This window comes from Kogia breviceps, chromosome 10, assembly GCF_026419965.1.
Source record: "Kogia breviceps isolate mKogBre1 chromosome 10, mKogBre1 haplotype 1, whole genome shotgun sequence".
In the NCBI taxonomy this organism is placed as follows: Eukaryota; Metazoa; Chordata; class Mammalia; order Artiodactyla; family Physeteridae; genus Kogia; species Kogia breviceps.
In genome coordinates, this window is record NC_081319.1 from 36,010,426 (window position 1) to 36,037,217 (window position 26,792).

General features: G+C 42.3%; 1 protein-coding gene and 1 non-coding gene across 2 annotated transcripts in view; both read left to right on the forward strand.

Annotated features, from left to right (window-relative positions):
• The window catches only part of DCP1A (decapping mRNA 1A), a 59,798-nt gene extending 33,464 nt beyond the window's left edge, over positions 1–26,334 (forward strand). Inside the window, exons 5-10 of the mRNA XM_059076009.2 lie at positions 2,984–3,122; positions 10,026–10,139; positions 20,582–21,331; positions 23,298–23,363; positions 25,517–25,735; positions 26,043–26,334. Of these exons, the coding sequence (XP_058931992.1) occupies positions 2,984–3,122; positions 10,026–10,139; positions 20,582–21,331; positions 23,298–23,363; positions 25,517–25,735; positions 26,043–26,123 (1,369 nt within the window). The 3' untranslated portion in view covers positions 26,124–26,334. The remainder of the gene's footprint in view (positions 1–2,983; positions 3,123–10,025; positions 10,140–20,581; positions 21,332–23,297; positions 23,364–25,516; positions 25,736–26,042) is intronic.
• On the forward strand, positions 24,370–24,443 carry TRNAG-GCC (transfer RNA glycine (anticodon GCC)). Its single transcript has one exon. It is a non-coding gene; the product is annotated as a tRNA-Gly (tRNA).
• Positions 26,335–26,792: the final 458 nt, after the last annotated feature.

Genomic DNA, 26,792 nt, shown 5'->3' on the forward strand with positions numbered 1-26,792 from the left:
CTTTAAGCTTGTTTTACTAGAAGCAGTGGTGGTATTGAAACTGATTAGTGAATGCCCTCATGAAACTGTTGATAGTGAGTTTTCAAGTGTCTGGCCTATTTATGGCTGAAGAGAATATCTAATATGTTAACATTAACTTTGTGATAAATGGTGTTCTGGTCACCAAAGATAAAAAGGTTACTTTATCTTTCTTTGCTCTAACTTTGCCTGCATACAGCCTCTATTTGCTACATATTTCAGAATTATCACCTCTCTTAATCAGAAATACAGGTAAAACTCTTTTGGGCATATTGTGCATCTAAATAAAAGTGCCCGTAATTGCCCATTCTGTTAAATCTAGTTCTTATCACTGTTTTGACAGCCATGATATAATAAAAATTCTTCAAGTAAAAAATTGATTTATTCCAAAAGGTGTTAATAAGAACTGAGAAGCTATGTAGGAGAGCAAAAAGGTAGATTCAGGCTGATGTGGCCTATAACTAAGTATTAACTAATTAGTCATTTTTAATAGTACTCTTTTTTTCTGATTATTAAAAGAGTGTCTGTTAATTATGGAAAATGAAGAGAAGTACAAAAAAAGAAAGTGAAATTGCTTGTAATCTACCATCAAGAAATAACCAATGTTGGGGCTTCCCTGGTGGCGCAGTGGTTGAGAATCTGCCTGCTAATGCAGGGGACATGGGTTCGAGCCCTGGTCTGGGAGGATCCCACATGCCACAGAGCACCTGGGCCCGTGAGCTGCAACTACTGAGCCTGAACGTCTGGAGCCTGTGGTCTGCAACAAAAGAGGCTGCGATAGTGAGAGGCCCACGCACCACGATGAAGAGTGGCCCCTGCTTGCCACAACTGGAGAAAGCCCTCACACAGAAACAAAGACCCAACACAGCAAAAATTAATTAATTAATTAATAAAACTCGTACCCCCAACATCTTAAAAAAAAAGAAAGAAAGAACCAATGTATATCTCTCCAGTCTTTTTTTCCTTTGCAACAGGCCTCACAGTTGTCACAATACAGTATTTCTTTCCCAGGAGTTGATTACTAGTATGGATATAAATGAAACAATATTTATTCTAATTGGTCTGATCCTCATATCACATGCCTGCCTGTCTTCTTTCAGTCTGCCATCAAGTCCATGATTCTACATTTGTTTTATAAATAATAATCCTATTAAGAGCTGTAAGAATCTAAATAGAGAAACGACCATTACCTTAAAGCAGCACTTTCCAAATAAGAATCCTGCTTCAAGAGAAGATTCTATGGTCAAATAAATTTGGGGAAATCTGTAAGCCCATCCTTGGAGAATCGTAATACATTTTAGCATGTTAAAAACTCAATGTTTTTGCTGTTTAAAAAAAAAATCTGGGGGCTTCCCTGGTGGCGCAGTGGTTGAGAGTCCACCTGCCGATGCAGGGGACGTGGGTTCGTGCCCCGGTCCGGGAGGATCCCACATACCGCGGAGCGGCTGGGCCGGTGAGCCATGGCCGCTGAGCCTGCACGTCCGGAGCCTGTGCTCCGCAACGGGAGAGGCCACAACAGTGAGAGGCCCGCGTACCACAAAAAAAAAAAAAAAAAATCTGTTTAATATTGTTTAACCCAGTATTTTCAAATAAAGGAACCATCCTACACACACTACTGAGAGTTCCTGGACAGGCTGTTTTGACGGAGTAAGCTGACACTGGGTGGCCTGTTGTTGTCCTACTCCTCTTAGTCCATAAAAACAAACCTTTTGCTACTGAACTGTTGTATTGCCTGTCATCATCACTGTCTGAAAGTTCTCAATTAATATGATTATCAAGTTGTGACTACCTATAATATCCCGTGGCAGGTAGGCCTATTCATTACAGTTGGGATTGAAACCTGAATGGATCTTTTTTTTTTTTTTTTTCCCCCGGTATGCGTGCCTCTCACTGTCGTGGCCTCTCCCGTTGCGGAGCACAGGCTCCGGACGCGCAGGCTCAGCAGCCATGGCTCACGGGCGCAGCCGCTCCGCGGCATGTGGGATCTTCCCGGACCGGGGCACGAACCCGTGTACCTTGCATCGGCAAGCGGACTCTCAACCACTGCGCCACCAGGGAAGCCCACCTGAATGGATCTTTAAAAGAAAAAAAGACTAGTTGCCATATTAAAATTTATTACTTTTATTTCAAGCTTGAAGAAAAATATAAGAAACAATAAAATATCCATGTGCTCACCACCCAGCTTTCAGTTTCTCACATTTTGCTATAATTGCTTCAGACTTTAATACGTGGCAGGGGAGAGAGGAAGTTCCTAAGAAATGAAACCCCTCAGATAGATTTGAAGACCCCAACCCTCGACTTAGACCTTGACTTTTCATGCTTTATATATTTTCAAGTGCAGAATTAGCTTAAGCAGTACCAATCAAAATAAAGAGCATCACCACAATCACCCTAACTTCTGTCACCCACTTAGTGATTTTTTAAGGAGAGAACAAGGGAAATCTTTTGTTTGCTTGTAGTGCTATCGTTAACTTTTGATGATTCACGTGACCTCCGTTTTCAAGAAGCTAATCTTTCTCCTTGCTACCCCATTATCAGTACACAATCTCCACAGGGGTTGTTCAACTGTGCAGCCTTCCTTTGTCTTGGTGGCATTGTCCATTTTCAAATTTACTTCACCAGTTAGTTTGACTGATTTTGAGATGCTTTTAAAAAAGAGAGAGAGATAATGAGATAATTCAGTAGAGTTTTAATGGTACCTACTTCTACCCACTCTGGAAAGGAATTCTGTATTTTTGGCCTTCTGACAGTGAAATATATTGGTTGGTACTGTTATGAGTGAGGTGGTGAAGTATGTAGTCATATACTCCTGGGATGGGGTAACTGAGGCTCTGTGTTTTGTATTGTGAGGACAGTGTTACCGTGTGGCATTCTTCCTGTATCCTTGGAAGATGGGCACCAAAAGAGTTATTGGGTCAGATTGTATCAAAAGAAGTCTTTCTAAAACCTGGTTCTCCTCCTGTAGTGTGGTAGAAGAGGAGACACGGCGGTCCCAGCAAGCAGCTCGGGATAAGCAGAGTCCCAGCCAGGCCAACGGCTGCAGTGACCACAGGCCCATCGACATCCTGGAGATGCTAAGCAGAGCCAAGGATGAGTATGAGAGGGTGAGACTCTGCATGCTGAGTGGGAGAACTAAAGGGAGGAGGAGACCTTCAGGGGGGCTCGTGGGCTGGGGAAGTCACCTCTAGGGCCAGCAGGAATAAGTAGTTCAAAAAGAAAACATGCCTTATAATTTTAAGCCTAAAAGATAAGGAAAGACATTTTCTTACCTCAGAAAATTTAGAATGCTCTTTTTCTATTCCTGTAAAATTACTGTGGGAGAAAATGATCTTGGACTGCAGGAGTTAGCCTGTAGCAGGTAGTTCTGGAAAGGTTTTACGCCTCTTCTTCCACCCTGCAGGCTCTGCTAGGTCTTAGGAATTTATTTAGTTTTTGAAAAGTACTCTGATGATTTGCACCCTGTAATACCAAAGCATATATTTATGATCTGTAATTGGTGCTAGGTGCACAGCCCTCATTAAGCATCATTTGGAATATTACCCAAATGAGAGGCTTTTCTAGAATGCCTTTTTTTCCTTTCTGTTTTGTATTTTAGTTTATTTATTTATTTAGGACTCGCCACATGGTTTGTGGGATCTTAGTTCCCTGACAGGGACTGAACACAGGCCCTCAGCAGTGAAAGTGCAAGTCCTAACCACTAGACCACCAGGGAATTCCCTGGGTTTTGTTTTTGTTTTTGTTTTTTTTAATATTTATTTGTTTATTTATTTCTTTGGCTGCGCTGGGTCTTAGTTGCGGCATGTAGAATCTAGTTCGCTGACCAGGGATCAAACCTGGGCCCTGTGCATTGGGAGCATGGAGTCTTAGCCACTGAACCACCAGGGAAGTCCCTCCCTGTATTATAGTTTAAAAGTTAATAGATAACATTTTCTCCCCAAAGTTGAATTAAATGGAAGTTGTGGTACATTCATTAATTTATTCAGTACATCCACTATGTGCCAAGCAGTGGGCAGTTCCTCAGTGGTCTTCAAACCTTGTGGCTTTGGAACTGTCCTGGCTTTTCACCTGACATCAGCACTTCAAAGCCCCATGCTTCATTGGAGTGAGGTGGAAGGTTTCCACTGCTGCACTTTGTTTCAGCAGAATTGTAATTGTCATCTTACTCTTTACTAACATTGGGTTAAGTTAAGCTTTTTTTGTTTAATCTTCACCTCACCAAAAGTTCAAGGAACAAGGTGTGAAAAACACTAAGACTGTAGCTCCCCTAACAGTTCTCTAACACTAGCCTCTACATTGTTAACAGGTGGTCCTTGAAAAGAGGTTCTAATTGGTCAAATGAGTTCAGAAAACATTGTTAGAATGGCTTCTCTTCCCCCATCTTCTTGGGGCTTTACAGTGCTCAAGACTCTGAGAGGTCCCACAATAAACAAAATAGTAACCCCAAGTTCCAGATTGACTTGACTACAGGACCATTTTTCACATACTACCCTTTAACATCTCAAGAATCTAGAGTTCGGGGAACAAACTTTGGAAGCAGTGCTCTAGAAGGTAGTTGCCTCTAATTAAAAACACTCATATTCACCATAAACTACAACAAATCTATGTTCAAACACCAAAGGTCCCACCTCCTGGGTAGAGAAATGTACATTAGAGCCCATGAGAAGTTTCAGTTTATACCAAATTCCTCAGTGTCTCATAGAGAATTATGAAGAATTTGTGTATCTGTAAAAATTAATATAGGAAAAGCAGTCATCTCTATAATGAATTCCTTGATTCTTAGGAAACTAGATGAAATTAATTTCAAGAATCATTTCTGAACTTTTAGGTTACCATGTATTACCAAAAATTCCCTCTCATATCCTTAATGAGATATGGGTTATCTACATAGATGCCTTGTTCTGTTTTTATAGAGACCTTTTGGTGTTCTGACAAGTAACAAATAAGTTCCGAGCTCTGTCACCTGTTCCCAGTGATGAGTAGATCAAGGTGCCACACAGGATAGGAAGTATAGGTGCTGTACACTAGAGCAGACACTCCAGGAGATGGCCAGCCTGGCCCGCCTCAGGCTGAGAAGCGAATAATCTCCAAAGGAAAGAAAGAACTAAAGCCTTATTTTTCTACACAGAGCTGTAAAGGAACTCTAGGTCACATGAGCAGAATAAAAATCTGACACAATTTCTAGTTAATAAACATTGCAAAAGTAGAAAATATGGCAAGTGCAATAATTACTGTTGTAAAGAAAATTCTTCCATGGTGTGGAATAAATGAAATTTCTGTGGTTGGATTAAGACTAAACCTTTGGGAATTTAGTTAAATCTTTGATATTTACTTCATAATATGTTCTTTCTATTTTTGAAAACCGTCCATAAATAGGTGGTGCTTCCTTAAACAAGAGTTTTGTTTCTTGTCTGCACTTGCCTATCATCTAATCAAATGGAGTTAGTATTAGCAGTGGCCCGTGAATTCACATCTTAGTGTTTGGATGGGCTCTTCTCTGGTGCCGATGGTTCCAGATGGACCCTTTATCTTCAGGTAGAGACTTGGGAGATTGATAGTTTCAAGGGCAGGGGTACAAGCTAGGCCTCAATGATGGAATTTAATCCCAGTTCTAAATCTCCCCTGTCCAGTGTATATATACAGTGAATGAAATTCCACACTTTTTTTTTTTTTTTCATTTGGCTGCATCGGGTCTTAGTTGCGGCATAGGGCTCTTCTGCTTTGTTGTGGTACGCAGGCTTTTCTCTAGTTGTGATGTGCAGGCTTAGTTGCCCTGTGGCATGTGAGATCTTAGTTCCCCAACCAGGGATCGAACTGGCGTCCCCTGCATTGCAAGATGGATTCTTAACCACTGGACCATCAGGGAAGTCTGGAAATTCCAGAAGTTTGAGTGAGGAATTTATAATAGAGACTATTTGAAAATAAAAACACTTTATAATAAATTTTCTCCCCAAGTCCTATAGTAGTTTGTTTTAACCAACTTCCTGGGTTTTTTTATATTTATTTATTCATTCCTTTATTTATTTATTTATTCATTCATTTTGGCTGTGCTGGGTCCCAGCTGCAGTACGCAGGATCTTCGTTGCGGCATGTGGGGTGGGATCTTTTTAGTTGCAGCACGTGGACTTCTTAGTTGCGGCCTGCAAACTCTTAGTTGAGGCATGCATGTGGAATCCAATTCCCCAACCAGGGATCAAACCCAGGCCCCCTATATTGGGAGTGCGGAGTCCTACCCACTGGACCACTAGGGAAGTCCCCCAACTTTCCTGTTTTTAATGTAAAGAAGATACCTGAAACATAGGCCTTGACTAAGGTTGGCCCATTCTGAGTCACATCTAGCCACAGGATGTAATCCTAGATTTTGGTAGTGATTTTTTGTTTGTTTTAGTGTAATTGCCAAAATTGTTTTAACCCAGAGGGATTTTTTTGTTCTTAAAAAAATAGGAACACTATTATTTTTCTTATTATGTAAGCAGTGCATATTAATTATAGAAAATTTTATATTTTAAAATTATAATAAACGGGAAAAAAATAATTCCCCCACCTAGAAATAATTGCTACTAATGCCCTGTTATTTATCCTTCCACAAATTTGTCTAAATATGTCCCAATGTGTGTGATAATATTTAAGTACACAGTTTTATTAACTAGTTTTAAAACTACTTTTTCGTTAACTTTTTTTTTTTTTTTTTTTTTGTGGTACACGGGCCTCTCACTGCTGTGGCCTCTCCCGTTGCAGAGCACGGGCTCCGGAAGCGCAGGCTCAGCGGCCATGGCTCACGGGCCCAGCTGCTCCGCAGCATGTGGGATCTTCCGGGACCGGGGCACGAACCTGCGTCCCCTGCATCGGCAGGCGTACTCTCAACCACTGCGCCACCAGGGAAGCCCCTCATTAACTTTTTTGTAACCTATTTTTTTTTCCAAAGAACAGTATCTTTTTGTGACAGTATTTATCTCACAGGGAGTCCCTGGGAGAGTTCATTTGGGAGAATGAAAAGCTTTTGAAAAAGCAAACTGTGATGTTAATAGTTGTATATTTTTATTTTTGTGCCTTATATAAACAATATCCTAGATTTTTCTAGTTAGGTTTAAGAACTCAGAAGTATACCTTTGTAGCTGTCTTGTTATTAATTAGCATTAATTTTCTCTTAAGATAAGTTACTTGAAATGGGATTGGTAAATCAAAAGATTTTGACATTTTTAAGGTTTTTACCAAATACTTTAAAATTATCTTCCCAAAAGTTTGTTTGTGGGACTTCCCTGCTGGCGCAGTGGTTAAGAATCCACCTGCCAATGCAGGGGACACGGGTTCGATCCCTAGTCCAGGAAGATCCCTCATTCCTCAGAGCAGCTAAGCCTGTGCGCCACAACTAGTGAGCCTGTGCTCTAGAGCCCGCAAGCCACAACTACTGAGCCCACATGCTACAACTGCTGAAGCCCACGTGCCTAGAGCCTGTGCTCCACAACAAGAGAAGCCACCGCAATGAGAAGCACACGCACCGCAACAAAGAGTAGCCCCTGCTCACAACAACTAGAGAAAGCCCATGTGCAGCAATGAAGACTCAATGCAGCCAAAAACAAAATTTTTTTAAAAAAAGTTTGTTTGTGATTGTCCATTTCACCCAATTCTTATGAATACTGGTTACTATCATTAACAAACAAACCCAAAATAAACCCTCAAAAATAAATAAATAAACAAACAAACAAACCTTCCAAGAACAACCCTGCATAAGTGTAAGAAAATATTTGAAGTTCTGGAAACCTTTTAAAGTACAACCCACCTTATAGCTCATGTTGAGTTTAGTAAGCATTGCAGACTCACATGTCCCAAAACCAGGTGGGCCACAGTGGCGCCCACAGTGGGCCAGAGTGGAAGTAAAACCAACAGAGAGCCTGTCCCTGTGTCATCTGGTCAGTTGCAGCTCAGCTATAGCCAGTCGTTACCAAATGGGCTGGTGTGCCAAATTATTCAGCTTTTCTCTGAAAATGACAAGCCAGGATTTTTATGTGAAAACTCCCAATTTTAAAGATACTCCTGAACATTTACACCTTCCATCTTAAGAACTTGTTGTGAGCAGTGTTTTCAGTCTATATTGGGTTCGCCCAAAAGTTCATAACATTTTGTGGAAAAACCAGAATGAACTTTTGGGCCAACCCATTATATTTTCTCTAATACAATTCAATTCCAAGTATTCCCCATAAGGTGTTGATACTGGTTGATGGTGGTGTTGCACAAAGAGGTATGTTAGAAGATAAGACAGTTCATAAGCTTTCACAGACTATTTCACCTCTGCTTAAATGGGTAACGTTGAGTAAATGGTGTTCTGAAATAATACAAGGACTAAGTCATTTGAATAGAAAAAAATGTATATTCATTCATTTCACATTCAGTACCTACTCCTGCACTAGGCACATATGTTTATAGTATGGTGTCAATAAAGTTAATTTGTCTCTGAACTAAAGTTTGGAGCTTCTTTTTTTAAAAAGTTCTAAACTGTTTTTGGTGTCTATTTTGACACAGATAATGCTCACTAGATGCTCGATTATATAGCCTAAATATAGCTTAAGTTTCTAAAAATTCCATGTCCATCTAGTGATCATTTTTTAAGGATTCTTTCTAAGAACAAAGATAAAAGTTAACAGGAATTTTTAAACACTTTATTACAATGTTTTGTTATCTGTGATAGTGATGTTCAGAGACTTTATTTATTTATTTATTTATTTTGGCTGTGCTGGGTCTTAGTTGCAGCATGCACACTTCTTAGTTGCGGCATACATGCGGGGTCTAGTTCCCCGACCAGGGATCGAACTAGGCCCCTTGCATTGGGAGTGCAGAGTCTTACCCGCTGGACCACCAGGGAATTCCCTAGAGACCTTTTTAATTTAATTTTTTAAATATATGATGGTGTTAGAATACTTGTACATTCATATGTCCAAAAATATGAACCTCAACCTAAATGTAACACTTTATACAAAAATCAACTTAAAATGGGTCAATAGATCTAAATGTAAAAAATAAAAGTACAAAAATTTAAAAGAAATATATATTTACCGTATGACCCAGAAATACCACTCTTAGGAATTTACTCTAGAAAATGAAGCTTTTGTCCACACAAAAACCTGTACATGAATGTTTGTAGAAGCTGTATTCATAGTCACCAAAAACTGGAAGCAACACAGATGTCCTCCTTATAGGTAAATGGTTAAAAATCTTTAAGATCGTTATGGAAAAAACCCAAACGAACTTTTTGGCCAGCCCAATACATACAACAGCTTGGATGAATCTCAAAGGCATTATGCTAAGTTAAAGCAGCCAGCATTCCATTTATATGACATTCTTGAAAAGACAGAACTAGTGCCAGAGAACAGATCACTGGTTGCCAGGAGTGGAGGGAGAGCATGACTGCATTGGGATAGCACAAGGGAGTTTTGGGGGGTGATCAATATGTTTTATATCCTGATTGTGGTGATAGGTACAGATAGAACTGTGCACCCCAAAAGTTAATTTCACCATATATTAACTTTAAAAATAAAATGGAAACGAGTACATGATAAAGTAATGCTATTTGCTTTTCCTTAAAGGAGTTATAAAAATAAGAGGGCTTCCCTGGTGGCGCAGTGGTTGAGAATCCACCTGCCGATGCAGGGGACACGGGTTCGTGCCCCGGTCTGGGAAGATCCCACATGCCGCGAAGCGGCTGGGCCCGTGAGCCATGGCCGCTGAGCCTGTGTGTCCGGGGCCTGTGCTCCACAATGGGGGAGGCCACAACAGTAAGAGCCCCGCGTACCACAAAAAAAAATAATAATAATAATAAGTTATTACTAACACTATTGTCTAAAATCAGATGCATTTTATTGTACAGGTTAATTTACATGCAGGTCCAGAACAAACATTTGGGGGGGATTTTATGCTTGACTTTTAAAATAATGTTTCTGGTAACCTTGAATGTTGTTTTGTGAGCCAAAGAATAGCAAGCTTTTCACATGATATACTTTTCCTTCTAATTTAAGAATCAGATGGGCAATTCAAATATCTCCAGCCCTGGGTTACAGCCAAGTACTCAGATCTCCAATCTGGGAAGCACCGAGACTCTAGAAGAGACGCCATCCGGGTCCCAAGATAAGGTTTGTACAGCTAAAGCCCTAACTTCATCCAAGGTAACCTAACAGAGTCAACATTTTGTAAGGATTTTAATGCAGTACAAGTTTGATTTGTTGTTCATGTGTCAGAGTATGTATGTACAGGCAGCAGCGTAATGGCATCCTCTCATGTCATATCCCCTGGTCCATGTAACTATCTTTCATCTTAATTTTGCCGTAGCCTCTTGTCTGGTTTCCCAGCATTTTCCCTTGCCACTCCCTCCGCTATTCTTAACCCAGCAGCCAAAGTAATCCTGGTATAACATAAGTTAGATCATGGCCTTCCTCCAGTGGTATCTCATCTCAGTCAAATAAAAGCCAGGGCCATGGCAGTGGCTCACAAGGCCCTACCTGATCTGGCCTCATCCTCTATCTTTCTGCCTTGCTCCCAGCCTCATTGGCTTTCTGCCTTTCCACAAATGTGCCACACATGCCCCTGCCTCAGCACAGGCCTTTGCACTTACAGTTCCCTTGGCCTGGAAGACTTCCCTCCTAGAAGTAGCTTGCTTCCTTTCTTCCTTCAGATCTCTAGTGTCTTCTGTAAAGGTGAGAGCCTCTCTCACCACCCTATTTTATTTTATTTATTTATTTTTAAAATAAATTTATTTATTTATTTATTTGTGGCTGTGTTGGGTCTTTGTTGCTGCACGTGGGCTTTCCCTAGTTGTGATGAGCGGGAGCTACTCTTCATTGCAATGCACGGGCTTCTCGTTGCAGTGGCTCCTCTTGTTGCAGAGCACAGGCTCTAGGCACATGGGCTTCAGTAGTTGTGGCTCGCAGGCTCAGTAGTTGTGGCACATGGGCTTAGTTGCTCTGCGGCATGTGGGATCTTCCCAGACCAGGGATCGAACCTGTGTCCCCTGCATTGGCAGGAGGATTCTTAACCACTGCGCCACCAGGGAATTCCCTCACCACCCTTTTTTTTGGCTGCGTTGGGTCTTCGTTGCTGCGCACAGGCTTTCTCTAGTTGCGGCGAGCAGGGCTAGTCTTTGTTGTGGTGCGCGGGCTTCTCATTACAGTGGCTTCTCTTGTTTCAGAGCACGGGCTCTAGGCGTACAAGCTTCAGTAATTGTGGCACACGGGCTCTAGAGCGCAGGCGCAGTATTTGTGGCACACGGGCTTTGTTGCTCCACAGCATGTGGGATCTTCCCTGACCAGGGATCGAACCTGGGCCCCCTGCATTGGGAGCACAGAGTCTTAGCCACTGGACCACCAGGGAAGTCCCAGAAAACCATAGTTTTTTTAATTAAACTTTGTATTTTGAGATAATTATAGATTATTATGCAGTTGTAAGAAATAATACAGAAAGATCCATGTCCCCTTTACCCATTTACTCCATTGATAACAACTTGTAAAATACAGTATAATATCACAACCATAATATTTACACAATATACCCATCTTGTTCACATTTCCTCAGTTTTATTCGTATTCATTTGTGTGTATGTCTTTATTTAGTTCTGTGCAGTTTTATCTCATGTAGAGCTTTGTATGTCTTCCACCACAAAGATACAGAAGACTTCCATCACCACAAGAATCCTCTGTGTTGCCCTTTTGTTATCGTACTAACTTACATGTCACACCCTCCCAGCCTTCTTCTGGCATCCCTAACCCCTGGCAGTGACTAATCTGTCTCCAGGTCTGTAATGTTGTCATTTCAAGAATTTTCTATAAATGGAATCATATATAACCTTTTGGGATAATGTTTCTTCACTCAGCATAACTCCTGGCAATTCACTGAAATTATGTATGTCAATAGTTCCCTGTCATTGCTGAGTGGAATTAACATTTTCAACCATTAACCTGTTAAAGGACATCTGAGTTGTTTTCAGTTTGGGACTACTATGAATAAAGTTTCCATGAACATTTGTATACAGATTTTTGTACAGAAATTCTGTTTACTCTGGGGTAAATGCCCAAGAGTGCAAATGTTGGGTAGTTTGGTAATTGCATGTTTTAGTTTAATAAGAAACTTCCCTGCCATACTGTTTTCCAGAGAGGCTGTACCATTTTACATTCCCATCAGCAATGTATCTATAAAGTTTTTAGGTATGTAGATGGTAATTAAGTTAAACCACATTTTGTATACCACATTACTTTGCTCCATTTTTACTGTATTTGGACTTAGGATCCTGAAGGGCAAACATATATTAGAAGCAATGCTGTGTTTTTAAAATAAGACAAAATCAGTGCTATATAAAATTTAATTTTTAAAAAATATATGTTAAGAGAGGCAGCAAGGGAAGGAACAGATTCCTTTTGGTCTGGTTTATCAGCCAGTGGGCCAGTCACTTCCCCTTTCCTTCTGAGTCATGGAATTAAGGATTCTTGCAGTGTCTAACTCACAGACTCACTGTGAGATCCAAATGAAGAAATGGACCCCCCAAAACTCCATTTTATAGCCAAAGTGACAGCATGTTGTAAAATATTGAGATCTGGATATTGTCAGATCCATGTCTAAAATTAGCTAAAATCCATAATCGGCCCTGCATGCAGATTGTATGTTGGTTTAGTAACACTGCCATCTAATGCTGAGGAGCAAGTAATGCTGTCAAGCCTTAATAGTACTAATTTTATTTCAGTTTCATAATTCACTTATTAAAATTCCCTTGGCTGGGTATCCCTGGTGGCGCAGTGGTTGAGAGTCCGCCTGCCGATGCAGGGGACACGGGTTCGTGCCCCGGTCCGGGAAGATCCCACGTGCCGCGGAGCGGCTGGGCCCGTGAGCCATGGCTGCTGAGCCTGCGTGTCCAGAGCCTGCGCTCTGCAACGGGAGAGGCCACAAAGGTGAGAGGCCCACGTACCAAAAAAAATAAATAAATAAAATTCCCTTGGGACTATTTCCCTAGTTTGTTTTGTATTGTTTTTTTGGTTCCTGTGGTTAAGAATAATGGTATCTTCTAGTGTGCCCAGGGCACTAACAGGTAGGAAATCTGACATGGACACAATAAATCCAAGCAAATATGAAGTTCTCTAAACAGCAAGAGCTATGGGGTGAGGAAGGAACAATGGAAAACCTGATACAGTTTTGTTGTTATTGTTTTATTTCTTCGGTTTTTTTTTTAAATATTTATTTATTTATTTGGCTGTGCCAGGTCTTCATTGTGGCACACGGGATCCTCACTGCAGCATGCAGGATCTTAGTTGCAGCACGTGTGATCTTTTAGCTGTGGCAAGCAGGATGTTTAGTTGAGGCATGCGGGATCTAGTTCCCCGACCAGGGATCAAACCCGGGCCCCCTGCATAGGGAGCTCAGAGTCTTAGCCACTGGACCACCAAGGAAGTCCCTTGATAGTTTATTAGAATTTTTTTGAGTACCATACATGGTGTCACTCATTGAATTCCATTTCCCAGGGGCATGGTCAGACTAAAACTTGATTTAAGTGAGGCATTACAGAACTCAGAATCCAGTTTTTAAAGATGAGTAAAGAATAAAATTTCACCTTTTCCGTGGATGATGGGAGATGAATCCATGAATAAATAAGCCCCGCTACTAGAGGAATGCAGCCAGTTACTCTTGTCAGAGGCAGAGAAGTGTAGAGAGGGTCCTGTCCAACACAGAGACTATAAAGCTTTGGGGAGTTTGTGTGGAGATGTATGCTCTGCCCACTCAGCCTCTTGCGACTGATTCAGCCAGAGTTACATATTTCCAAAAGTTGGTACCTTTTGACTTGTATCCACCTCCTAGTTATTCAAGTCTTAGCTGCACCTCCGTTCCCCAGTGGATCATATCACCATTCAATTGAGTAGGTAACCTATCATCTGCCTGATGGACATCCCAGGATGGTGGCATAATGGTTAAGAATATGGACTGTCTTGTTAGAACTAGGTTGGAGTCTGGTTCTGTTGTTGTACTTGGTCATCATCTATAAAATGGCAATAATAATAGTACTGCCCTCACCGAATAATAGAGTAATGCTTGTAAAGTGTGTAGCACAGGGCCTCATGTATAATGAGCGTTCTGTCTATGATAACTCTTATTGCCCTCGTGACCTCATTTATTCTGCCTCATGTGAGATACCTCTGAAACCCTAAAGCTTTACCACACACCCTATTCCAGAGAAAGTCTGAGAATCTGTCTCTGGCCTGGCAGAAGTTGCAGGGAGGCAGCATGGAGAAATTGGAAACTTTCTGCTGCTTTTGCCATCAGAGTTCAGCATTCTACCTTATGGTTTCATTATTTATTTACTTATTTACTTATTTATTTATATTTATTTAGGCTGTGCCAGGCCTTAGTTGCGGCACGAAGGATCTTCATCGAGGCATGCGGGATCTTTTAGTTGCGGCATGCAGACTCCTTAGTTGCGGCGTTCAAACTCTTAATTGCAGCATGCATGCAGGATTTAGTTCCCCGACTAGAGATCAAACCTGGGCACCCTGCATTGGGAGTGTAGAGTCTTACCCACTGGACCACCAGGGAAGTCCTATTTTTTAATATGAAGTAGATTTCATACCATTAGAAATAGCAGTTTGGGGGACTTCCCTGGTGGTCCAGTGGTAAAGAATCCACTTTCCAATGCAGGGGACTCAGTTTCAATCCCTGGTCAGGGAACTAAGTTCCCAACTAAGATCTATGGGGCAACCAAGCCCGTGCGCCACAACTACCAAGCTCTCGTGCCTCAACACCAGAGCCCTCCCTTGCACCACAACTACAGAGCCCACACGCTCTGCAGCCTGCACACCACAACTACAGAGCCCACATGCTCTGCAGCCTGCACAGCACAACTAGAGGGAAGCCCACGTGCTGCAACGAAAGATCCCACATGCCTCAACAAAGATCCTGTGTGCAGCAACTAAGACCTAACACAGCCAAAAAAAAAAAAAAGAAAAAGAAAGAAAAAGAAAAGAAATATATATTTTTTTAATGGAGGATTTAGAGAGACTTTTAAAAAATCAGTTTTTTTCAACAGTCTTAGATATATATATTAATTCAGTAAATATTTATTAAACTTATACTTCAAAGTAAACTGTATTTTTCTATACTGAAATAAACATTATCATCAAGCACCATAAGACATTCACCATTCTAATCGTCTTGGAAGGTGATTTTTTTTTTTTTAATATTTATTTATTTGGCTCTGTTGGGTCTTAGCTGTGGCATGCAGCATCTTTCCTTGTGGCGTGCAGACTCAGTTGCGGCACGTGGGCTAAGTTACCCCGCAGCATGTGGGATCTTAGTTCCCTGACCAGGGATCAAACCCATGTCCTCTACATTGGAAGGCAGATTCTTAACCACTGGACCACCAGGAAAGTCCCTAGAGATACCAGTTTTTAAATGTAAGTGTAGAAACATTTCACATGTAAATGTGGGTAATGTTAGTTGTTCAAAAGTTGATTTGTGTTCCACTAGATAGGTAAAAATTGCTACCTGGATCCTGTCATTTATGAAGCCTAAGGTGTATTTCATGGTGAGGCATCTCCATGTCCTATTGTTTGATTGCTCCTTTCTTATAACATAAAATAGTATTCTTCCCTGGAAATGACTCTTAAGTTTCTGCAAGATGGTCCCAATGTGGTCTGTGTTTTTTAAAGTAGGTATGTCTAAATGTTGGTTTGTGTGTGTGTGTATATATATATATATAAAAGAATATGGTGGTTAAGATCTACGTAATTGGGAATTCCCTGGCAGTCCAGTGGTTAGGACTCTGTGCTTCCACTGCAGGGGCCACAGGTTCAATCCCTGGTTGGGGTACTAAGATCCTGCGTGCTGTGTGGCATGGCAAAAATAAAAAACTACATAATTTGCATTAATGAATAAGAATTAGTGTAGTTTTCCAGCACTTCTTTTGCCAAGCAGTCTTCACCATTTTGTTCTAAACATGATGTGTAAAAAAGGAATTAACCCAACTCAAAAATGGGCAAAGGGGGAACTTCCCTGGCAGTCCAGTGGTTAAGACTCGGAGCTTCCACTGCAGTGGGCATGGGTTCAGTCCTTGGCTGGGGAGCTAAGATCCTGCATGCTGCATGGTGTAGCCAAAAAATAATAAATAAATTTTTTAAATGGGCAAAGGTCTGAATAGACATTTCTCCAAATAACATACACAAAAGGCCACCAAGTGTTATGGTAATGTAAAATGGTACAGCAGCCCTGGAGAACAGTTTGGCAGTTCCTCAAAATGTTAAAATGTGGAATTACCATATGATCCAGCAATTCTGTTCCTGCATATGTACCTGAGAGAATTGAAAACAAGGACTAAGACAGACACTTTTACACTAATGTTCTATGAAGCATTATTCATAACAGCCAAGAGGTGGAAACAAATTGTCAATCATCAGATGAATGGATAAACAAAATGTGGTATATACGTACAATGGAGTGTTATTCAGCCTTTAAAAGGAATAAAATTCTGGGAATACCCTGGTGGTCCAGTGGTTAGGATTCTGCGCTTCCACTGCAGAGGGAACAGGTTTGATCCCTGGTTATGGAACTAAGATCCCACAAGCCGTGAGGCGCAGCCAAAAATAATAATAATAATAAAAATAAAAAGGAATGAAATTCTGATACCTGCTACAACATGGATGAACCTTGAAAACATGCTAGGTGAAATTAAGTCAGTCACAAAAGGACGAATATTGTATGATTACACTTATACAAGGTAGGTAGAATAGGCAAATTTATAGATACAGAAAGTAGAATAGAGATTACCGGGGTCTGTGGGTGGGGCATTGGGGGTGACCGGGAGAGAAGATAGGGAGTTGTTTAATGGGTACAGAGTTTATGTTAGGGTTGATGAAAAACTTCTGTAAATAGACAGCGTTGTGAATATTCTGAATGCCACTGAATTTTACTTAGGTATAAATATGGTTAAAATGGTTAACTTTTGTTATGTATATTTTACCATAACTTTTAGAAATGGGAAGGGGGAAGGAATTGTCTCTCTGCTCATCAGCAGACATTTATGATGCCAGGGATCCAAAAGTGAGTAGATCACAGTGTTCAGCTTGGGGTTGGAACCTATGTATTCTACTACAGTTACATGGCTTGGACAGAGAGAGACATCTGTTCCATATCAGAATTCATTGTCTATTTCGGATTACTTTGAATGGATTTGAAACGTTACCACTGAATTTTGAACAAACAGCTGTATCTTTAATAACTCCTTGCCTCAGGGAACAATGGGGTGATTTATAATAGCACAGCCTCCATATCCCATCAAGTGGTTTTGTTGTTATTATTTTGCATTATAGGGGATGATATTCTAAAAGGATTTGATAGATTTTTAATATCCCCACATATTATTTGATGTTCTTTAAAACATATCCATACACAGATTTATCATAATTGCTGTTAAGAGTATATGTGGGGCAATGTGCTCACCAGTCCCGCAGATCTGTCTCTTGCTTCAACAGTGTTTGGATGGAACAGACCCAGGGACGCCCCTTGCTCCAGCCTCCAGCCACCCTCCAACCTTTTTTCCAGTTGCAACCTTCGGAATCAGCCACTCAGCTATCCTCGGCCACCAGGACCAGCTAACACCATTTTTTTAGCTTAACTCCTTATTACCGATCAACCCTGAGCTCCCAGATTCGTCAAAATTATTCCACCAATGTGGAGGCCACCATCAACTGCCTGGTCAGCATGCATCTGCGGGCCTCCTACACCTACCTCCTCTCCGGGCTTCTATTTCAACCGTGACAACGTGGCTCTGGAGGGCATGGGCCACTTTTTCTGTGAATTGGTGGGGAATAAGTGTAAGGGCGCCCAGCGTCTCTTGAAAATGCAAAACCAGTGTGGCAGCCATGCCCTCTTCGAGGACATGCAGAAGCCATCTCAAGATGAGTAGGGTACAAACCCAGGACACTTTGGAAGGTGCCATTCTTGTGGAGAAGAACCTGAACCAGGCCCTTTTGGATCTGCATGCCCTGGGTTCTGCCCGCCCAGACCCCCACCTCAGTGACTTCCTGGAGAGCCACTTCCTAGATAAGGAGGTGAAACTCATCAAGAAGATGAGTCACCTCCTGACCAACCTGCACAGGCTGTTTGGTCCCCAGGCTGGGCTGGACGAGTATCTCTTCGAAAGTCTCACCCTCAAGCACAACTAAGAGCCTTCAGAGCCCAACGAGCGGCCTTTTAGGAGCCCCTCTGGTGTCAGGGCTTCTGCCTGAAGCCCCTCTCTGCAGCCACTAGGCAGCTTTTTAACCACCTTGGACCCCTCTCCCAAGCCTTGGACCAAATGGAAACAATAAAACTTTTTGCAGAAAAAAAAAAAAAAAAAAAGACTGTATCTGGGTTCATATAATGATGATAATAGCCAACTCCCAATTATTGAATGCTTGTTGGGCACCAGACATTATATCGAGAACTTAATTTTTACAACAGCTCTGTGAGGCAATTAACCACAGTTGCCCCCAGTTTTCAAATGAGCGAACTACATAGAAATGCTGTAATTTTACCAGTTAACAGCTGGGACTTGAACCTAGGTACTTTTTATTTCAGACCCTAAGCTCTGCAGTTTTCCAGAAGTAAAAATGTAAGGATATTAAACCATATAAAGTCTTTTGCAGTTCTTCACATCCACAGTTTATGATGAGGTGTTAGTGCTGCCTAGTATTTGGAGTGAGACTGTGAATCTGGAAAATCCCTTGAAGTGCTGGAAAGTGTTGTGACAAGACAGTCGTACTAGTCTCGCTACAGCATTGTTAGCGGGGGCCTGAATGTGCCATGTGAGAGTTCCCTCACCTAAACAAAGCCTCTCGTCACATTAACTTGCCAAGATACATTATATTAGCTTTAATATTAATAGAATTCTCTTCATTGACTATTTTCTAAGATATAATGGTTTGGTACGAAATTGTAATTTTTTACAACTGGAGGAGGCTTCTGCCTCTTCCTCCACAACAGCTATTCCACACCACCTACGCTCTCCCGGCCACCTCTCTCGCACCCAGCAGATGCTTCTGCCCTCACATCAGGGAGAAAGTGCACAGCGGCACCCCTGAAACTTTTTCTCTCCCTTATATGTAAGCTCCCCTGCATCCTCAGTCCTCCCTTCCCTGTTGTCCCTCAACAAAGGGGATCCCTAACCCCCTTCCCTTAAGAGCCTGCTGCCCAGAAGCTCCCTCTCTTTTCTTCCCACCCTTCACAGCCCAATGCCCCTGGCACCTGGTTAACACCATTAATTATTTGTCAAATGGACGCAGCAAACATTGGGAGAAAACTGAGCTTGTTTTCCTGTAGAAATGGGATCATACCATAGTGTTATGATCATTGTATTTCAGATGCAGTGTACTTTAAGGCCTTTATAGACTTTCTGGGGCCCTGAAAATCATGTGTTTTCAGTGAATTTTTTTTTCATGTAAACATATATGTAAACAACTAAGAAGTCCATACACTTTAGGGATAAAACCATAAGTTGAGGCTGCTTGTGTCCTCAGAGTACTTTGTCTCCCATGAGGATGTAAGCTCTGTCAGCGTAGGACTTTTTTTGTTACTTCCTGGTATGTCCTTTGGGCCCAGGTCAGAGCAGGACCTGCCACCCTGTGCCTACTCAGCAAATAAAGGTTAAATGAATTCAGCAAATACTGCTTGAAGGGAAGGGGCAGGAAAGCTCACAAGTGGGAGGCATGAATATTTCTCCTTTGAGTCATTGCAGTGGTAGCAATAAACCAGATCACTAAAATATATGCAAATTTAACAAGTTCAGGCTTCAATGCTTTGCTTTTTCTTAAGGTTTCTGTGATTCGGGAGTAGGAAGGAGGAATGGCTAGCTATTTTAAAAATGGTTAAATTGGGAGGGGCAAGATCAGGGTAGGGGATTAAGAGGTACAAACTACTATGTATAAAATAAATAAGATGTAAGGATATATTGTACAGCACAGAGGACATAACCAATATTTTATAACTTCAAATGAAGTACGATCTATAAAAATATTGAATCACTGTGTTGTACACCTGTAACTAATATAATGTTGTATCAGCTATACTTTAATTTTTTTCAATAGTTAATTTTATTTTCTGGTATTTGAGGCCTAGTCCTCAAGGTGCAATGCCTACCTTTTAGTCAAAAATCATGAAAATAAAGGTAGGATTGCTTGATCAGCATTTGGTCCCTCTGTCCTCTTGAGTGTAATTTCCCTACCATGTGTGACTGACATAGGGCAATTAGGCACAATTAACTTTGAAGTAAAGTAATTGCCCCTTCACCTTATATCTGTTTGCCAACCAAAAAAAAGGTGAATTCTAAGCTATCACCTAGAGTCCAGAAAATTGGAATTTTACTACTAATGCAGATTTCTGTCCACCACCTTGGGGAGACCAGATAGATGTACCTAGGCCTTAATCCTGAGGACATCTTCAGTTTGTTCCATTTCCTATTTTCAGACTCCACCCAACCTTGCTTCTGCAAACTGTTTTGGTTGATGGAAAAGAAGTTTAGTTGAGCTGGTTTGCAAGAGATTTTCATTGGGTGGTTTGATTTGTTTTTCAGTCTGCTCCGTCTGGACATAAACATCTGACAGTGGAAGAATTATTTGGAACCTCTTTGCCAAAGGAACAGCCAACAGTTTTGGGTCTGGATTCAGAAGAAGTGGAGAAGCTGCCAGGAGATGCCTCCCAGAAAGAGCCCAGCTCATTCCTACCATTTTCCTTTGAGCCGGGAGGGGCCTCTCAGTCGGAAAACCTGGGTGTCCATCCTGCTGCCCACCACTCAGTCCAGCCTGAAGTCACCACCCCGGTGCTAATCACTCCTGCCTCCATCACACAGTCCAGCGAAAAGCAGGCCCCAAGCTATGCGATCCCATTGCACCCTGTGCTTAGTCCTACTCTACCAGCAGAAGCTTCTACTGGACAGGCTCCCCCAAGCCTACCCCGAAACACCACCATGATGCAAGCAGTGAAGACCACACCTAGACAGAGGTCTCCACTTCTGAGTCAGCCAGTCCCTGAGCTGAGCCACACCAGTCTGACTGCCAGCCAGAGCCCATTCAGGGCCCCGCTGAGTGTGACAAACACAGCTGGTACATCCCTCCCAAGCGTTGATCTTCTCCAGAAACTCAGGTTGACCCCACAGCATGACCAAATACAGACACAGTCACTTGGGAAAGGTGCAGTGGCACCCAGCTTTACTGCAGCAGCTGGCCAGCTGGCCACGCCTGAGAGCTTCATAGAGCCTCCCACAAAGACAGCAGCAGCAAGAGCCTCAGCCTCCCTGAGCAACATGGTGCTTGCTCCCCTTCAGGTACTGGCAGGGGGGTGGGTGGCTGTAACTGGGTGGGATGAAACTGCAAAGACCTGGATTTTAATTGACAGGAGACAGTTGTTTAAAGAGACAGCTGTTGAGTGTGTCAGGAGCTAGAAGAAAGGAGAGAGATACGCCCTGCAGTGATCAGCCAAACCATTGGTAACTGGTGTTGTAACTCAATTCACTTCCCAAAGTTATTTCAACTGATAAAAGCTAAGAAACAGTATTTGTATTTTCCTTTCCGGGTGTACATTTTAGGGTTTTTTGTTTATTTTTGCCTAACAGTTCCAGAAGTCCTTATTTGACTCGGGACCACGGATCCAGATTATCCCAATCTTTGTTCCATCCCTGACTCCCTCAGTACTCTCACTGAGTTGCCTGCCTTGTGCCAGGAGCGTTAGGGCTGCCATCAGACCATCCCAAATTTGGAGGTCTGGGGTCAAATAAAGCTTCCTCAGGAAACTGATGTCCAGCTGAGATCTGAAGACTCAGTAGAAGTTAGCCAGATCTATTCTAGAGGTAGGAAGGGTGTGTGGAAGCAAGGAAAATAGCACATACGGGGGCCTGGACATGAGAGGGCATTTGCTGAACTTGCACTGTGGCTGGATCTACGTGGAAAGAAACGTAGGGGAGCAGGTATTTGTTGATGAGCAAAACTTTGTAAATTGTCTCAAGGAGTTAGAGGTTTGTTCTAAGGGCCCTGGGGAGTCTTTTCAGTGCTTTGAGCCACGGGTGGCGTGCCGGGAAAGGAGAAGATGGAAGTAGAATGACCCATCAGGAAGGAGGCTGGGGCAGTCAACCAGGCTTGAGCTGGTGGGGGCCTGCACTGGGGAGTGTGGATACGTGGATTTGTTAAGAAGTAGGATCAGTGGGACTTAGTGGTGAAGTGGGTGTAGGGGTGAAGAAGAGGCTTGTCCCTCAATTTATAAGGTTGGTGAGTTTACAAATGAGGAAGTCAGGTCAGAGTTGGAAGTGACTTGTGCAAGATCACAGAACTGAAAGGGGGTAGAACTTTTCAGGGTTTTAGTCTCATGCCCTTTAATAATTATAATCCCCAACTCTTAACATTTTACCAAATAATATTATATAGAAGAGCCCATCATAATAATTGAATATTATTTCTTAGTTAATGGAGTATTTTTTCCATTCCATTGAAATTCTGTACAGAAAAAGAGGAAACCTTGTGTCCCAGTTACATCATTAAATTGTCATTTTTTGCCATTTCTGTCTGCAGTATAAGGAGGAGAAAAGATGTTCTGTTTAACAGATAGGTATCACACCCCTGCAGTGTGTCTGCTGCCACTGTTCCTGTTGTTCTGGAAGTACAGCCAGCAGTGGTGAATGCCACTCCCTCCAGATTTTGACCTCTGGGATAGCACCCTGCTCTCCAGCATGCCTCCTTGCAAGGGAAGCTTACAAACATGTACATTTTCATTTATATGGTAGTACTGAATTTTAGGACCTTGGGCTTTATTGAGTTCTAATGTATTTGCTCTACACAGGAAGTTTTTTGTCTCCCAGTGAATGGGGATAAACTTTAGCATGTGGAAGTTTGACTCTGTATGAAGACTATTTAGTGCCACCTGTCCAAAGTTTAAATCACCTTATCAGGAGGTATCACACTGCCAGGATCTTGCATCTCTACAGCCTCAATAGCAAAAATAGGCTTGGGCTGTCCCAGCTCTTATAAGAGACACAGGTTTCGGCTTTTTCCTTAGAGACACTTTCAAGGCTTTGCACGCACCCCTGTTCTCAGGTGGAATTGAAGGGGGTCGGGAACTGTCCCAGAGCTCTCATCCTGCATTGTCACAAGTTCTGGTCAGCCTCTCCCCTCAGGAGTCTAGGAACCAGTTCATGTCTGAACTGTTTCTTACTTTTGCTAACCTAGATTTTTCCACGGTAACTAAGAAATCTTAATTGAAACTTGCTACATCTGTTTATCTTTTCTTTTTAAACGTTGCAGTCTATGCAGCAAAACCAGGATCCTGAAGTTTTTGCCCAGCCTAAGATGTTATCCAGTGCCATCCCGGTAAGGATTCCCTTTTTCTGAAGAGCACAGTATGCTTAAGTTCTTTTGCTGAGTGTGAAGTAAAACATTGTCACTTGAGTGAAAAGTTTTAGCTTTCAAGCCTAGGCCCATCTTAGATGCTCCCTCCTGCTCCCCTAGGCAGAGTTCATTGCTGTGGCCTCTGTAGCCCTCAAGGCATCTGTCTGCAGTGATGTCTTCCCTGACTGTGTGTATGGGAGGGCAGGGTGGGCCACAGCAGGGGCACTCATTCAGTGTTTGTGAATGGGCGACTGCTGAGAGCAAGTCAGCCTGGTCCCTGTGAGTAGGAGATTGTCTTTGCCCTGGAAGAGCTGTGGTGTCTCAGTAAACAGAGGGCAGCATCACTATGCTGCTCATTGGCTTCTGACGTTGCTCTGACGACACAGCCTCCCAGGCCTGTGTGCTCTGTGTCTTGCTGTTTCTCCCCTGCCTCGTTTTTTAAAAGTTGCCCTCATCCTCCATTACCTACCAGCCTTGACATGCACGCTTATTTTTTTCAGTTCTTAAACTTTTACATTCCTTTTGCCTTTGAGCCTTTACACCACTCCTCAAGTCTCATAATTTAAAGTATAGCCAGCTTCTGACTGGTCTTGTTAATAGGTCTTTTCTATAACTTGTCCTGCTGCATGGTGATTGGCGGGAGCTCTCAGCCTGGTGTTATACCAAAGAAACAAACTAAATGGCTCAGAACCCAGAAACCATATTCTCAAAACTATGGCAAGCTCTTGGCTATTTGTAAATGAGGAGGGTGACAGATAGGAGGAGAAAAATATATAGCTCTCTGTTGACTGTATCAAAATGTGAGAATAATTTAAAATACTAATTATTACTCTTTTGTATATTTTGATGGTTAGCCATTATTAGCCCAGAAGTACATCTAAATGAAAGGAGATAGATACTAGATTTATGTTTTTAAAATGTATCTTTGATACCTGTAATGGTATAATAAATACGTTGAACACCACCAAAGAAACTAAGGCTCAGGATTTCCCTGGTGGTCCAGTGGCTAAGACTCTGTACTGCCAATGCAGGGGGGCCCAGGTTTGATCCCTGGTCAGGAAACTAGATCCCACATGCCACCACAACTAAAAGATCCCGCATGCCCCAGCTAAGACCCAGTACAGCCAAATAAGTAATTTTTTTTTTTTTTTCCCTGTACGCGGGCCTCTCACTGTCGTGGCCTCTCCCGTCGCGGAGCACAGGCTCCAGACGCGCAGGCTCAGCGGCCATGGCTCACGGGCCCAGCCGCTCCGCGGCATGTGGGATCTTCCCGGACCGGGGCACGATCCCGTGTTCCCTGCATTGGCAGGTGGATTCTCAACCACTGCTCCACCAGGGAAGCCCAATAAATATTTTTTAAAAGAAAGAAACTAATGCTAATATAACTGGGTTTTTTAATTATCTTTTTATTGAAATAAAACTTACATGTAGGGCTTCCCTGGTGGCACAGTGGTTGAGAGTCCGCCTGCGGATGCAGGGGACACGGGTTCGTGCCCCAGTCCGGGAAGATCCCACATGCCGCGGAGCGGCTGAGCCCGTGAGCCATGGCCACTGAGCCTGCGTGTCTGGAGCCTGTGCTCCGCAGCGGGAGAGGCCACGACAGTGAGAGACCTGCGTACTGCAAAAAAAAAAAAAAAAAAAAACTTACATATAATAAAATGCAGATTTTTTAATTTAGTTTTAACATACGTATATCCCTTGGGTAACGACCCAGCCAAGGTATGTAACATTTCCATCACCTCAGGAAGTTCCTTCACACCCTCTTCCAGTCATTTCTGTGCCCCTCATGGAAAAACTTTACATGTTTGATTTATCACAGGACTATTCTTACTGTGCATACCCTGCTGTTATTTATCGGATTCCCCTTCTGTGATGATCGGGCTTGGCTTCTCATAACAACTCTAGGGCATCCTTATCATATAAATGGACTCTTTATCCTTCAGCTAACAAGCTTCCTAACCAGATGTAAAATGCCCAGATGCTGCTCCTGAATGTTTATCTGAACCCCAAATAGTTAGCATTGGACTCTGGGCTCCAGTCTTCTGCTGCTTATGCTTGTTATCAGGCATCCACTACTCTGGATATGGCTGCTGGCTTCCACACTTCGGTGCAAAATGACCATTGTTCCCCTGCAGGTGGCAGGTCCCCCACTGGTTCCTGCAACAACTTCGGCAGTGTCCTCAGTCCTGCTGTCCCCAAGTGTTTTCCAGCAGACAGTTACAAGGTCCTCAGACCTTGAGAGGAAAGCAAGCTCCCCTTCTCCTCTCACTGTTGGAACATCAGAAAATCAGAGAAAGCCTTCCATTATCCTCAGCAAGTCTCAGCTCCAGGATACATTAATACATCTAATTAAGGTATGTAGAATATCAATTTAGTCTTTGAATTTCATTCTTTAAAAATAAAAAAATTGTGTGACTTCTTAGAAAATCAGTTCATAAAGAAAATTCAAGACTAGCCAGAACCATTGTTTCTCTCCTCTTGGGCATATGCTCCAGGTGGAAAAATATCTGAGTGAATTCCAAACTATTAATGATGGTTATCTCTGGGTGGTGGGATTCTTTGGATAATTAGTTATACAAATCATGTATACAGCTTCTTCCTAAGCTGTTATCAAGAAAGTAAGCTCTAATGAGGTAAATGTGACATTACCATCTCTTCCAGAATGATTCCACCTTCCTCAGTACGCTTCATGAAGTATACTTGCAGGTTCTGACCAAGAACAAAGACAACCACAACCTATGACTGGAGCAGAGTAAATCCGAAGGCAGAATGTCGACCTCAGAAACAAATAGGCCTCATCATGGAAACTTCTAAACAGAACATTGAGTTTTGAGAATCCTGAAATTGAGCCTATGAGAAAGAGACTCATTCCTTAAGAATGTTTTCCAAGTGACGTTCCCAGTGATAATGGAGGTTTCACTGTGACGCATCACCAGCAGACCTTTGTTTTGACAAAAAAAAAAAAAAAAAAAAAAAGACCATTGTGTTGAGTTGTGTGGGTGTTTTCATCAGATCTAAGCAAGTTTGTGAAATAAGGAATCTGATTTTCAACTCACTTTCATGTTCAAGGTCTTAGGGAAAAGGGGTCACCAGCCTTGCAGTAGTCAGAGTTCAGCCCAGCCTGCACCCCTCTGCCTTCCACTCCCCCACTAAAAACTTGAGCATTGAGCTGATAGTCAAGTTCAGAACAGAGCAGAAGTCAGCTCTGTGCAAAGTAACTTCATGTTTTAAGGGTCAGAGTTTAAGCTGGCAAATTAGGACTGATTTGTTCAAGTGAAGTATATTTTATATGAATGCCTCACTTGGGCCTTAAAAGTTCTGAAATTTCTTAATTGTGTTTTGTTTTTAAGTGTCCCCAGTGCTGCCATGTAGCAGGCTCCCAGTGCGAGGATACATTGGAATCAGGCCCTG